The sequence below is a fragment of the Macadamia integrifolia genome, chromosome 3 (assembly GCF_013358625.1).
Source record: "Macadamia integrifolia cultivar HAES 741 chromosome 3, SCU_Mint_v3, whole genome shotgun sequence".
Lineage (NCBI taxonomy): Eukaryota > Viridiplantae > Streptophyta > Magnoliopsida > Proteales > Proteaceae > Macadamia > Macadamia integrifolia.
Genome location: NC_056559.1, coordinates 1043560 through 1058063, shown reverse-complemented (window position 1 = coordinate 1058063; position 14504 = coordinate 1043560). Strand labels below are relative to the sequence as shown.

General features: G+C 37.1%; 1 protein-coding gene across 1 annotated transcript in view; it reads right to left on the bottom strand.

Moving 5' to 3' along the window:
• The window catches only part of LOC122073632 (PH, RCC1 and FYVE domains-containing protein 1-like), a 67057-nt gene extending 55177 nt beyond the window's left edge, over positions 1-11880 (bottom strand). Inside the window, exon 1 of the mRNA XM_042638240.1 lies at positions 11194-11880. Within this exon, the coding sequence (XP_042494174.1) occupies positions 11194-11241 (48 nt within the window). The 5' untranslated portion in view covers positions 11242-11880. The remainder of the gene's footprint in view (positions 1-11193) is intronic.
• Between the last annotated feature and the right edge of the window lie 2624 nt (positions 11881-14504).

The following is a 14504-nucleotide window of genomic DNA, read 5'->3' as shown; positions in this document are numbered from 1 at the left end:
TTTTTTTTTTTTTTAACACATTTTAAAATTACTTGATGAAGATTCAAAATATAGATTTTTTATTGGTAAGTATGGTTTTGTTAACACTTGAGATGTATGGGATCAACTTTACTCCACCAAAAATAACCAAAACAAACAAAACAAAAACACGATTCACAAACAAGGTTTGGATTTTGTCCAGGGTTTTAAGAAAGGGCTTTGAGAAGGAATCAAGGAATAAGGAAGAACCACTGATCCAGGCGACCATTTTGCTCCGGCAATGGTGAGCTTCATTCTTCTTTGACAGGAGTAAAAATATAGTGGATGACCTTAGGGCTAAGGCATTCATTTTGGCATCATAGAGGTAAGTATAATAAATACTTATATTTTTTATGTCTTCTTTTCTTTATTTTTATAATTTTATTTCATAATTATGTATTTATATTATAAGTTAATATGATTGATGATTGATGAAGATGAACTTAGTTTATTCACTTTATTGATTTGTTTTCTTAATGAATATCTTACATTGGTATAAATATGATCCTTTAATATCTATTTAACATATGAGTAATAGGATTCAACTAGGATTTGAGCCAAATAGATTGGTTTTATAAAAAAATTACACAGGAACGCTTTAGTAGACAAGGCAACGCTTTATACCCGCCTTATTGCTAAGGCGCTCCGAAAGACCCTCAAACGCCTCCGTCGCCTTACCGCCTTAAAAACTATGACGTCAGGTAGATAGCCGGTACCATATTATAGTCTGTCATTATAAGCCTATGGCTGATTTGTAGTGGTGCATCAGGTTGACAGCCGGCACTAATTATAATTAGCCATAACCCGTCAATCTTTTTATATGGATCCTTGTGCTCATCCTTACTTGGAATCTCCATGTAGACGAACCCATTAAGTTGAGATAAGGTTTTGGATGTTGTTTATTGTTGAAGTGGTTTTGTACAAAGTCTATCAAACGTTGTTTATGTTCTTTTCATGTTCTAAGGACACTTTTGGAACAGTTTTACCAAACGTTGTTTCTATTCCACTAGACTGTTCTCACTGCATAAATCGAAAATGAACAATTCCGTGAAAAGAACATTCTCCAGGAATAAAAGCGTTATCAAATAGAACCTTAGTATTTCACTAAAAAAACTATAGTATTAGTAGCAAAGTGTGTTATAATATTGAATATGTTTCAAATCTGTGTTCAAATAATTAGTAATTTGTATAAAAGATGATTTTTTTTTTTTTTTTTAATTCTGCTTACTTAATATTTTTGATAGATTAAAGATTTGTTAGAAAAAGCGAAGGGAACACAGCCCATTATACGATAGAGAACAACAATAAAAAAAAAATACTTAAAACCAACAAGGAATTCCATTTTATATGAATTGTCAAAAAAATCAATGCTAATTAATTACATTTTATTGAATACTTATTTGATTATTGATATCTTTTATGTGATTTAAAAGCAAGAGACTGATAGTATAGTAATTTAGTGTTTAACTATCCGTAGATCAACTTAGCTAATGTAACAAAAGAAAATCTCTAGTCATATAAATTGGGGCGAATGGTTATAACTGATTGTTAATATTTGCTGAGATTAATGAAAAATGATTTTTATTAGTTAACTTTTGCTCTATTTATAAATTGATGGACTAAAGTACCGCCAGAGAAGAACAAGAACCAAGTCCAATCGAGCCAGGTTCTAGAATGATCTGTCCAGTCACAAAACCAGCCCAATCAAACCAGCCAATCGAGCTAACAAAAACCAGCTTCTAGAAGATCAGATCTTCTCCCTACCGATTCCAGTTTTGACATGTATTTTTGTCTCTATGTGAGACGTAGCCAGCAAGCAAGCATGCTCCATCAATTCAGCATTCTAGAAGAAGTTTATTTCCATTTTTTATTGTGTTTTCTTATTTTCCAAGTATTTAATTTCAGTTTAGGAAGTTATTTGTCTAGAAGTTTTCCTTCTAGTTTTTCTTGGCCAAGGAAGACAAAGTTTCCTTTTTCTTATAGTTTCCAATTCCTGTACTTTCCTATTTTAAGATCCATGCCACAACTATAAATTGGCCATCGATTGTAAGCTTCTACACAGTTGATTAATGAATTTTAGAGAGCTTTGCTTGCAAGTTGAAAAAGATTCTTCAACAGTTGGGATAGCTGTGGGTGAGAAGCCCAAGGCTGACAAAGCCTATCCCATCCACACCTATCGAGCTCCATTGCGTCTCCCTGTTCTGTTATTTTTCTCTTGTTTCCTGAGTGTGATAGTTACTGTTTGAGACCTATTGAAGCTGTCCTATAGGCCATCAAATCCAGCTGCTATTGAAAACCTGAAGACTCAAGAATCAGACCTACCAACCTCTGTTTTGGAGGGTTTTCTGGGCAGGAATCAAGCACCAGATCTCCCTAATCCCTGGCAAGTTTCAGGCGATATTTTGAGATTTTTTTGGGCCACCCAAGAGAGACACTCGACCAGGAGATAAGAGCCCTACAGAGGCCTGTGCTTGGAGTTCTTTGAAATCTCCCTTCCCTAGATTCAAGAAGTTTCATATCTCAGTGATCCCCCATCAATTCCAGCAGATAATTTGGGGTTTTATGGGACATCCTAAGTCTTACCTTTCTGGGCCAGGATCTATGACTTACAAATTATTTTCTAGCTGACCTAATTTCTGGTGTTATTCTCAGTTACAGCATTTTGTCAGATCTGAACCTATTTCTTAGCTATTGTTTGGAGCCTATTATTGTTCTCGATTGGGGTTAATTACATCTGTAATCAGCTTAAAATTGGCAAAAATTTGTAGGACGAAAATTCATCGCATTTCATGTTTCATCAACATTAAGGGCGTACCCAATGCACAAGGATCCTACCACTATGGGGTCTGGGGAGGGTTATAATGTCACAGCCTTACCCCAGACTCAAACCCACGACCAAGGAGCAACCTTGCCGTTGCACCGAGGTCCACCTCCATGTTTCATCAACATTATATAAATGGGCTAGTAGAGTAAAAAAGATAAACTAAAATTATGAACTTTAAAGGGCACGTGCACAACCTCTTGGTGCAAAATCCCTGCCAATGTTCTTTAAAATACCACCCCCAATAAGTGGCATACAGCTAAAACAACTAAAATTGGTGAAAATCAGCTTAGTTCATCGAAATTTTTTGATTGAGTTCTCAACTCCAACTCTTACACTGGTAAATAAGTAATTTGACTTTTCAATCCAAAATGAAATGAATTGAAATGAAAGTTTCTAACCTTTTGACTTTCTTCTTTTCACAGATTACAAGAAATTTTATTAGAAAGAATAAAGAAAAATAAGGAAAACCCCAATCCCATAGAACTATAGAAGGGCTATGAACTCCCAAAAAATACAAAGTAAACCAAGCAGAACTAAAATGTGTCACTTGTTCCATATTGTAGACAAGAGTCCTGTTTTGAGTCTATATCCTTTGTTATTTTGTTTCCTAATTAGAAGATAGAGGTAGTTTCGATTTTGCATTAATTGCTATTTTTAATTAGCTTCTATTTTCATTAGTTGCTAATTTGAATTAGCTTCTATTTTCAAAGAAGTTTCTATTTTGTAACTTAGGTTAGTTTCCTTTTTATCATTAGTTGTTAGTTTCTAATTTACTCTTACTTGGTTAGCAAGTTAGAAGTTAAATTAAAAGGTTTTATTTTCAGCATTAGTTACCTTTTTTAATGTCTTTGTGTCCAAGCAATGTAAGGTTATTTAAATCCCATCAATTTTAATGAGAAGACAGATATGAGTTGAACAAAAAAAGATGGCTTATACTGTTGTGTTGTGGGATGCAGTTGGGTGAGATGCCTAAACTTAAGGGGTGAGATGCCCAAAACCTAACCTTCTTCTTCCCCCTTCTCAACCCTCCATCGAAATCACCTTTTGTTTTCTTATTTTCCTTTTATTTGTTTGCTGTGAGAGTGTTTGAGAGCTAGAACCAAGCCTATTGGAGGACATTTTCTCTATTCAGCCAGAATTTCAGATCCTGCCTGGGATTAGGATCACTTGTGATGCTAGTTCTACATTATTTGGTATTAGAGCCTAGCCAGAGCAAGGATGGAGCCACGTGATTTTCGTGAGGAACTTTCTTCATTCATCTTCCTTAAATGGGGTAGATGAATTTGACATGTACTTTGACAACTACAACTTGACAAAGACGCAATGACTTCGATATGTTTGCTCCCAAATGAGTGATTGTGTTCGAATACAATGGAGAGTCCGTGAAAGGCAACTTCGAACTCAAGGACGTGAGCCTCGAATGTGGGAAGAGATGCAATACGAGTTAGCAAGCATGTACCCATCTAAGCATGAACGAAGGATGTACTTCCCTCCACCAGATTTTCAAAAGCCACTCTTAAGTCACAAGATTGCTATTGTCGAGAGAGAGGTAGTCATTGATGTTCCTATCTGAGAGATTAATGTGGATGAAGTCGAAAGCAACATAGTCACAATTGTGGACAAGGAGATCGAACCCAAGGAGAATGGTGCTTCAGCATTTGTGATGATTGTGATCAGCCAAGAGAAAGATCCTAAGGAGCTTGAGATTAAAATTGTGGAGGTCAAGAACACGGTGGTTAAAGACATTCATGTGGATGATCCCATGGATACATTTGAGGTTGTTGAAGCTGAGCATGTGGAGTTCGTCATCCCATTGAAGTATCTAGAAGATCAAGCTCCTCACATTCTAGACTACATACTTATTATCAAAGGGCTACTTGAATTTTTCTACGGCTTGAGGAGGGACGTCCACTATGCTATAATCACCCTCACACTCTACAAAATTCGAGGACTAATTTTTCTAAGAGAGGGCGAATTGATGCAAATAAGTCATTTAATGGGCTTATTTTATTGCAAATAAGCCTTAGGTTGGGTTATGTATATGTTGGGCCTTTGATCCCGTAGGTTTTATTTGTGATGGACCACTTTAATGGACTTAAAATATAGGTAGAAGTAGGAAAACCAGATTTAATTCATTAGTTTAGTTAGAGTCCTGTTTTGAGTCTATATCCTTTGTTATTTTGTTTCCTAATTAGAAGATAGAGGTAGTTTCGATTTTGCATTAATTGCTATTTTGAATTAGCTTCTATTTTCATTAGTTGCTAATTTGAATTAGCTTCTATTTTCAAAGAAGTTTCTATTTTGTAACTTAGGTTAGTTTCCTTTTTATCATTAGTTGTTAGTTTCTAATTTACTCTTACTTGGTTAGCAAGTTAGAAGTTAAATTAAAAGGTTTTATTTTCAGAATTAGTTACCTTTTTTATTATGTCTTTGTGTCCAAGCAATGTAAGGTTATTTAAATCCCATCAATTTTAATGAGAAGACAAATTTGAGTTGAATAAAAAAAGATGGCTTATGCTGTTGTGCTATGGGATGCAGTTGGGTGAGATGCGCTAGGTGAGATGACCAAAACCTAACCTTCTTCTTCCCCCTTCTCAACCCTCCATCAAATTCACTTTTTGTTTTCTTATTTTCCTTTTATTTGTTTGCTATGAGAGAGTGTTTGAGAGCTAGAATCAAGCCTATTGGAAGACATTTTCTATATTCAGCCAGAATTTCATATCCTGCCTGGGATTAGGATCATTACTTTGTGTTGTGTTCGAGGAACAACTAGAAAGATGTCCTAGCCTCCATGTTATGTCTTGAGGTGTCATGTTCTTCTTCTTCTTCATAGTAAAAATCAAGCTAAGCATCCACTCAATTCCGGAGTTTCTCTCTACCAAGGGTTTTCTCCGTCATCAAAAGTCGTGTGTAGTGTTTCAGTCTCTTCTTCTCCCCTCTTGTTCTTATTTCATTGACGTATTACATAAACTCCAACACAAAGACATGCAATTAAGGGAGAAAAAGAGTGGTCAATGGTAATACATGAGAAAATATTTTTCTAAAAGATGGGGTCGATGGGAAAGAGAGAGAAAAATCTTGTGAGTAGTCCAACACATGGAGAGATAAAATAGGAGAGTAACAAGGGAGAAGAGATCATAATCTTAGGAGAAGAAATTTCTTACCAGACTTAAAAAGAGAACCAGCTTGCAAGAGAAGAGAAAGAAAGAGGGAGAAAGGGAGTAATCCACACAAGACAAGTACCAATAGAAATAATCCATTCAAATCACAATTCATCGTGAGAGTTGGTCTCACACACGCACACACACACACACACACACATATATTTATATATCCTATACTATCTACTATCTCCTTCTAGTCAAGTCATGTTTGCTTTTAGTCAAGTCATGTTTGCTCTTAGTCAAGAAGCATTTGATTTAAAGTTGTTCTTATGTATATATGAAAAGAAGTGCATAGTTGTAATTTTTCTCCCCCTCCCCCAAGTCTATAAATAGAGGTTTTGTGTAGTGTTGGAGGCATAACTAGGGAGATGTCCTAACCGCCACGTTATGTCTTGTGGTTTTGTGTGTATATATGAAAAAAAGTGCATAGTTGTAATTTGTTTGCACCACCCCCCCCCCCCCAAGTCTAAAAATAAGGGCTTTGTGTTGTGTTGGAGGAACAGCTAGAAAGATGTCCTAACCTCCATGTTATGTCTTGTGGTGTCATCTTCTTCTTCTTCTTCTTCTTAGTAAAAATCAAGCTGAGCATCCACTCTACTCCAGAGTTTTTCTCTACCAAGGGTTTTCTCCATCATAAAAAGTTGTGTGTATTGTTTCAGTGTCTTCTTCTCCACTCTTATTCATATTTCATTGACAAGTACGCTATGTGGTTGTGTTGAATTAAGGAAATTGAGCTTATGTCTCACAGAGACTAGCCCCTCTTTATATAATAATGGAGAATATAATATTCTAGAATTAAAAGACCATAACCCTAATGGACTTAAGTTCTTGTTTGGTAGGACTCTAGAATACCCATAAAACCCATTATTACAACAATCCCCCTCAAGTTGGTGCATACATATCAAACATACCGAATTTGCTAACAATAGGACTAAACACCTTACTACTGAGACTTTTAGTAAACATATAAGCTAACTAAGCCTCAGAAGGCACAAACGGAATACATATGATGCCCTACTCCAGCTTCTCTTTGATATAATGACGATCAATCTCTACATGCTTTTTGCGGTCATGCTGAACTGGATTGTGAGCTATGCTGATTGCATACTTTTTGTCACAATAAAGTCGCATCAGTAAATGGATAGACACACACAAATCCTAAAGAAAACCCTGAAGCCATAGTAGTTCATAGATACCTTGAGCTATGGCTCGAAACCCAGCTTTAGCACTAGATCTTGCAACCACTACTTGCTTCTTGCTTCGCCATGTAACAAGATTGCCTCCTACCATGGTACAATATTCAGAAGTACATCTCCTATCATCAGGACAGCTAGCCCAGTTGGCATCAGTGAATGCTTCCACGCGCAAATGGCCATGAGGAGAGAATAGGACACCTTGCCCTGGTGCTGACTTCAAGTATCTCAAGATACGGTATGCAACCTCCAAATGAGTGGAGTGTGGTTCATGCATATATTGGCTTACCAGGCTAACTGCAAATGCAATATCAGGGTGACTATGAGACAGGTAGATGAGATGACCAACTAGCCTCTGATAGCTGCCCTTGTCAATTGGTTCTCCATCGTTCTCCTTGAGGTGAGAGTTAGGCTCTAGTGAAGTGTCAGTAGCCTTACAGCCAAGTAACCCTATTTTAGAGAGAAAGTCAAAGAGTATGCTTTCGCTGAGATGAAAGATACCTTGAGCTGAATAGGCTACTTCAATACTCAGAAAATATTTGAGTTTCCCCAAGTCATTGATCTCGAACTCAATTCCCAAGTAAGATTTGAGATGAGCAATCTCCAGAGAGTCACTACCAATAATCACTATGCCATCCACATATATTATAAGAATAGTAATGTGCTCCCCTAACTTCTTGATGAACAGAATGTGATCAGCATATAGTAATCACTGCCCTATGGAACTGGCCAAACCAGGCTCGGGACTGCTTCAGCTCATATAGTGCCCATTTTAACTTGCACACCTTGCCCTGAGTTTGTTGTGTGCTAAAACCATTAGGAACATCCATACATACCTCATCTTCTAACCCACCATGAAGAAATGCATTCTTGACATCAAGTTGTTGTAGATCCCAGCCACAGTTGACAACGCATGATATGATAACCCTCACAGTGTTCATCTTGGCCACTGGTGCAAAAGTTTCCTGATAATCTATACCATAAGTTTAGGTGAACCCTCTTGCAACTAGTCAAACCTTCTACCAGCCTACAGATCCATCTGCAAATTGCTTCATAGTGAAGATCCATTTGCACCCAACAGTTTTCTTCCCTGAAGAAAGATGAACGAACTCCCATGTTTTGTTCTTCTCAAGAATCCTCATTTCCTCATGCATAGCTTCTTTCCACTTTGGATAGCAATAGCTTCCTGCCAGTTATCGGGAATAAAAACGGACGATAAGGACGAAACAAAGGAATAAAAAGAATGCGGCAAACGCTTATAGCTATTGGTAACTCAAGGGATAGTGGGATGGACTCAAAGCACTGGCACTTGGTTCCAGAGCATGCGACTGGCGAGGTGCAGTGATGGTGGGATGGGTTTGCTTATGACGATGTCGGTGCTCAAACACCTAAGTAGACCTAGTCGGCTGCTCCCCTTGGGCAGAACTGGTCTCTAACTCCCCCTGGGCGGTTGTGGTCTCTGGCTCCCCTTCGGCAGAACTAAGTCCTTGTCGTTCCTGACCTATGACCCCTTCTTCCAAGTACATATCATCCACCACTTCCACGTCCAATGGAGCAGTTAGTGGCACATCTTCCCCTCTAGGAATCTCCCCCTGAACACCACATCCATGGTCAAAAAATATTTCCTCGTGGGGGGATGGTAGTTGCGATACCCCTTCTAAGTGGGAGAATACCCAAGGAAGATGCAACGGAGGCCCCTAGGATCAAACTTCCCATGTTGCTGATGGTTTCTGGCAAAGGCAACACACCTAAACACTTTGGGAGGCATAACAGTTGAAATAGAACCCATTAGGACCTCAATATGGTAATAGGATGCCAATACCTGAGATGGTAGGCGATTTATCAGATAAGATGCAGAGAGAACAGCATCACTCCAATATTGTGGTGGAACATGTGTCTCAAACATTAGGCATCGAGCCACCTCCAACAAGTGGCGATTCTTCCTCTCTCCGACTCCATTCTGAGCAGTTGTGTCCACACAACTAGTTTGATGTATGATGCCTTAATCATCTAATACACCTGAAATGCTCCATCAATATACTTAATGGCATTGTCAGATTAGTGTATCCGCACGTTAACATCAAATTGAGTCTGAACCATCTAATGAAATTGTTTAAAACAATGAGAACATCGCTATTCTAACGCAGTAGATATACCCATATAAGACGACTAAAGCAGTCAATAAATGTCACAAACCAACGATGTCCAATAATAGAAACATGACAGGATGGTCCCCACACATCAGAATGGATCAAAGCAAATGGAATTAAACTTCTATTATCTGAAATAGGATGGACCCACAAAAGTGTGCAATTGCCAAATATTTAAAAATAATGGCAATTCCATAAATATATCAAAGATAGTATAGGAGGGTGGAAAACTTGTAATGTACCAAAGTTTTCAAGGATTCACTCGGTAAGTAAAAAGGAGACGATATGATAGGAATTGGAATTTATAGTCCACGGACTAACTTGGAAGGGAATGTAATATATGGACAAAGGGGTATAAAAGAAGATGGGAGGGGCATAAATGGAAACTCAATTAAAGGATGAGATGAATAAAAAGAGGAAAGAAGCACTAAAAGAGGGTAACGTGACCGTCCTCCACTTCTTGACAGTCATGCAACCAACCTACGTAGCAAGAACCAAGGAAAGGAGGGGAGCGGTAATCACAGAAAGAGACCAACATATTGTGGGTCGTTTTCAACCTCCAACAGCAGCAACAGCTGAGAATACCCTTGGGAAAACACCATCAAATCGAGAATAAGATCAAGAGATTTATCTTCTTCAACATCAGCAATCGATTCAATAGCGATAGCACAATCGATAGTAGCAATTCTATTAAATACCATCAAACAACAAAGGAGCCAAACAGTGGCAGCAAATCCATAACAACAAAACCCCATGCAATAGAGGTTTCAGCAATCAATACCAGTAGGTAGCAGGAACCGATGTGTCACCAATAATAACACCATAGGTGTCAACAGAAAATCGAAACAAAGAACTTTGATGTTGATTCGATACAAATTAGCAGCAAATCAGTTGGCATTCAACAGTTGCAGTAACAAACTCAACGATAACGTATGGTTCACCATACTATACTTAAGTCTTCAGTTCAGTATACGAAACCCCAGCTCTTCTTCTTCTTCTTCTTCTTCTTCTTCTTCTTCTTCTTCTTCTTCTTCTTCTTCTTCTTCTTCTTCTTCTTCTTCTTCTTCTATGAACTAGGGTTTCACCAGTAGCAAGAGAACTTAGAACAAACCCAAGATCTATGAAGGGACTGCCAAAGAGACTAACAGCCGATGGAACTTGCAGGCTTGCAGCCTCCCTCCATTGTATTATTTATAATAAACAGAACCAAGGAATTACAGTCATAGTCATTGTAGAAATAAGAAAAAGAAATCTTAGTCTAACTCTAATTTAGGAAACTAAGGATCTAATCTAACTAGGAAAGTAAACAACCTAGTCCAACTCGAAAAAGAAATAAAACAACAATATCATATATCACATTGGGACAAAACCCCAACTCTTGACTCATATCTGTTAGTCATCAAGGGAATAACAGCAAGGGAAAACTAGTGGTCCAACAAGTGGCAATATCATCTTGAAGTATGACTATCAAGATGTGACTTTTTCTTTCTATGAGCCCCTTTACCGCATTCTCTTTCCTCAACATGCCAATGCAAGTATAAAGGTATGAATTTCAGCTTCACTTCCACACATCCAGAGAATAAGGTTCATACCAACTAAATCTCATCTCTCTCTCTCTCTCTCTCTCTCTCTCTCTCTCTCTCTCTCTTGAGATGCAATATTCTTTATTATTAAGTTCTAATATGAGAAATCAGAAGGTATAAAGTAGTCTTGTTCAGTTATTCCAAATGGGCGTTTCCACGAGCAATAGAAGCATTTTATGCTGCCTTTTATGCAGACCCATATCATGAATTATGCTGAAAAGTAAAGAAATGTAATTAGAAAGAAAAGTAAAGGAAACCTACTGGTTCGAAGTCGCGCAAAGAATTCCCGTGACCAACAGGATCTGCCATTCCATCTGATAGAGTTCTCAGGAAATCGAGGAAGTAGAGTTCGTGTGTCGACCAACTGCCTCAAATGCCGCGACTCTGGTACACAAGTCTCCATAGATTACCGAAATTCTATTGTGACCTATCATCAATTTCCCACCCTTTTCAGAATCAATAGGGACTTCAAATTAATAATCAACTGATCTCTCTCTCTCTCTCCAAAATCTCAAACCAATAATGCCAAATTCCAGATAGAATCTCGACCAACTGCCTCAAATGCGGCGACTCTGGTACCCAAGTCTTCATAGATTACCGAAATTCTATTGTGACCTATCATCAATTTCCCACTCTTTTCAGAATCAATTGCGGCTTCAAATTAATATACAACTGATCTCTCTCTCTCTCTCTCTCTCTCTCTCTCTCTCTCTCTCCAAAATCTCAAATAAAAAATGCCAAATTCCAGATATAATCTGCGCTCCAATCGAGAGAGAACGAGAGAGAGAGAGAGCAACAAAAACCGATTAATCGATATATATATATAGAGAGAGAGTGCAACAAAACCGATTAATCGATATATATATATATAGAGAGAGAGAGAGAGAGAGAGAGAGTTCTTCTATTTTCTGTTGGGCATTTCAGACGTCGGGCGTTTAGGTACGCGAGTTGTGACGTGGTTTCTCCAGATGATTTTTTGCTGCCAAATGGGCATAGTGAGGTATTGCCAAAAAAGCGCGCGAAAAATGGTATTGATGTTGTGACAAAATTGGCCCTCACCTTTATATAAAAAAATAAAAAATTAAAAAATTAAAACAAAAACACGACAGTGTGGCCCCCGCACCAAGATAAAATGGGAAGGAACCTTTCATGAAAAACGAAAATCTAACCCCTGGTTGATGCTTGTACCAAGGCTGCGTTTTGGTAATGTTTATGTTCGACGTTTCAAGTCAAAAATGAAATTTTAAATTTTATGTGAAAATATATTTTTTTTTTTTGAATGACGAAATTACCTTTTGTCATTCTATAAATTCTCACTTCTTTTTCACTTTTTGTTCTAAAAAAAACTGAAACACAATATACATGTACCAAACACTTTATTCTGAAAAAACTCCAGAAACATTTTTTTAGAACATTGTCAAACGGAGCCTAATGTTTTTATCGGCTTTGTGCTGATGCAGGAACCACCCTATCTATAATGTTAATTAAATCTCTGATTTCCATTGAATGATAGACAATTTTGTGTTTTCCGGTGGAGAAAATAAGGGAAGATGCACCACACATATTTTTTAGATGCACTTGGGCATCTCATGGATGGACTATGGTAAGGGTTCCTCAATAGGAATCGTAGACGAATGCTTCTGCATTAGATGGTAATTTAGTTTTTATTATATCTAATCCAAACATTGATGTATTATAGGTTTCCTTTAATCTAATTGATATAACATAGTATGACCAACCAATAAGGAGGCGACTCGTGACTGGAATACCGTGACCAGAATGCTCAAGAATCGTAGAGATCCGATGCCAGACGAGCAGGCAATCAGAAGATTATAAGGCCCAAACCAAGCTCGTAAGGACTTGTCTCCAAGAAGAGCAAACGAAGGACCAAACTACAAGACAAGCAAACGATTAGAAGATCAGAAGGCCCAAGCAAGAAGAGTAGACGAATAGATGAATAGATAAGCAAATGATCAATAGACCAGAAGCCCAAACAAGGCTCCAAGAACGGTGAAACTTCTCACGCCGGACCCACATGTCACCAGTGTCTAAAAGTGACATGTGTAATTGTCCTCAAACTTGGTCCCAAAGCTAACAAACTTAACTAGGGTCAAGTGGTTAATAAGCCCAACAGCTAACCATGTTTGGATTTGCCGTTACAACTCTGGTTACTTAACCAGAGGGTAACCACGGGTTAATCATTAGGATCTACGAGTGGTCATAATGAATTCAGCCACCTTACCCCAGATGAGAACAGAGTCCACGACGATTTGGCAAGTCTCAAGCATAGTTATTAAATTTGGATTTGGGATTATTTGGATGAATGAATTATTCGAATTAATGCATTTTATTAATTCAATGATTGGTCAAAATATCGGTAAAAAAAGCGGAGATAATAAAATTTGAGTTCGGATTCGAATTTGGGAATTATTCATTTACAAAAATAAAAAGCAGACAAAAAATTCGAATGTTATTTTTAATATTTACAATACATGTTTCATATTATCTATCAATTATCATATGTATATAACGTACAAATGATATAAAAATTAAAATTTTATATTTTAAAGCTAAAAATATTATATTTAGCTCTCTTTTTTTTTTTTTTTTCTAAACTCATTTTCTATTACCAAATAATTGAATCAGAGAAAGAGAGACAGCGAGGGGGGACTGAGCACAAATTCAGCTAAACCCACGTCACCCACCATACATGTTCACCTTAAAGACTAAAGAGAGTAACGACTATAAGACTTAGTGAAACCAAAATGGGGTGAGATTTTTTTTTATAGAAGTATGAGAGATTACCTCAGGAAAGATAAACTTTGTCGGTTTCTATTAAAAAACAGAAGAAAAGTAACATTAAGATAATAAATGCATAATAACCACACTATTTTCTAAAGGCTTATTGACTTATCAAGATAATTTTTTTTTTAAATGGGATAAAATTAAGTTATAATTCAGATAAAATTTGGTTCGTCGAATTATTCGTAAATTTAAAAAAAGTCTATAAAATTCGAGAATTTTTTATTTGATTCAGATTCGGACAGAATTATTCGTAAAATTCGGTAAAATTCTGTTTGACATAATTATTCGTGAATAATTCAGAGAATTTAATAACTGGGGTCCAAGTCATATGGGAAAAGGACCCTCAAACCAATGAGAAGATGGGTGGACCACAATATAAGGAAAACCCAAGCCGCAATTTTGAATCCTCATAGCCCTATAGAAGTTTTCCCTTTCCACACCATATTCTAACTTGAGCTTTGGAGAGCCTTTCTCAGAGATCAGCTTCGACACTAATTCTTCATCTGTGATCTACAAGAATCTACAATAACACTAATTTTTTAGAGAAATTACATTGGATCAAGTTTTCCATGAGGCCACCGTGAATGGGCTGGGCTGTCCATTCACTGTGGTGCTTTGAATGGATGTGAAGAGGTATCAAAAAGAGTATTTTGAAAAAAAATATATATATTAAAATCCTATAGGGGTTTGTGAAGCCTAAGATGATTGGTGAACTGCTCTTTATGAGTGAAAGCAAACTTTCTCCTATAAATTTTGCTTTCAAAACA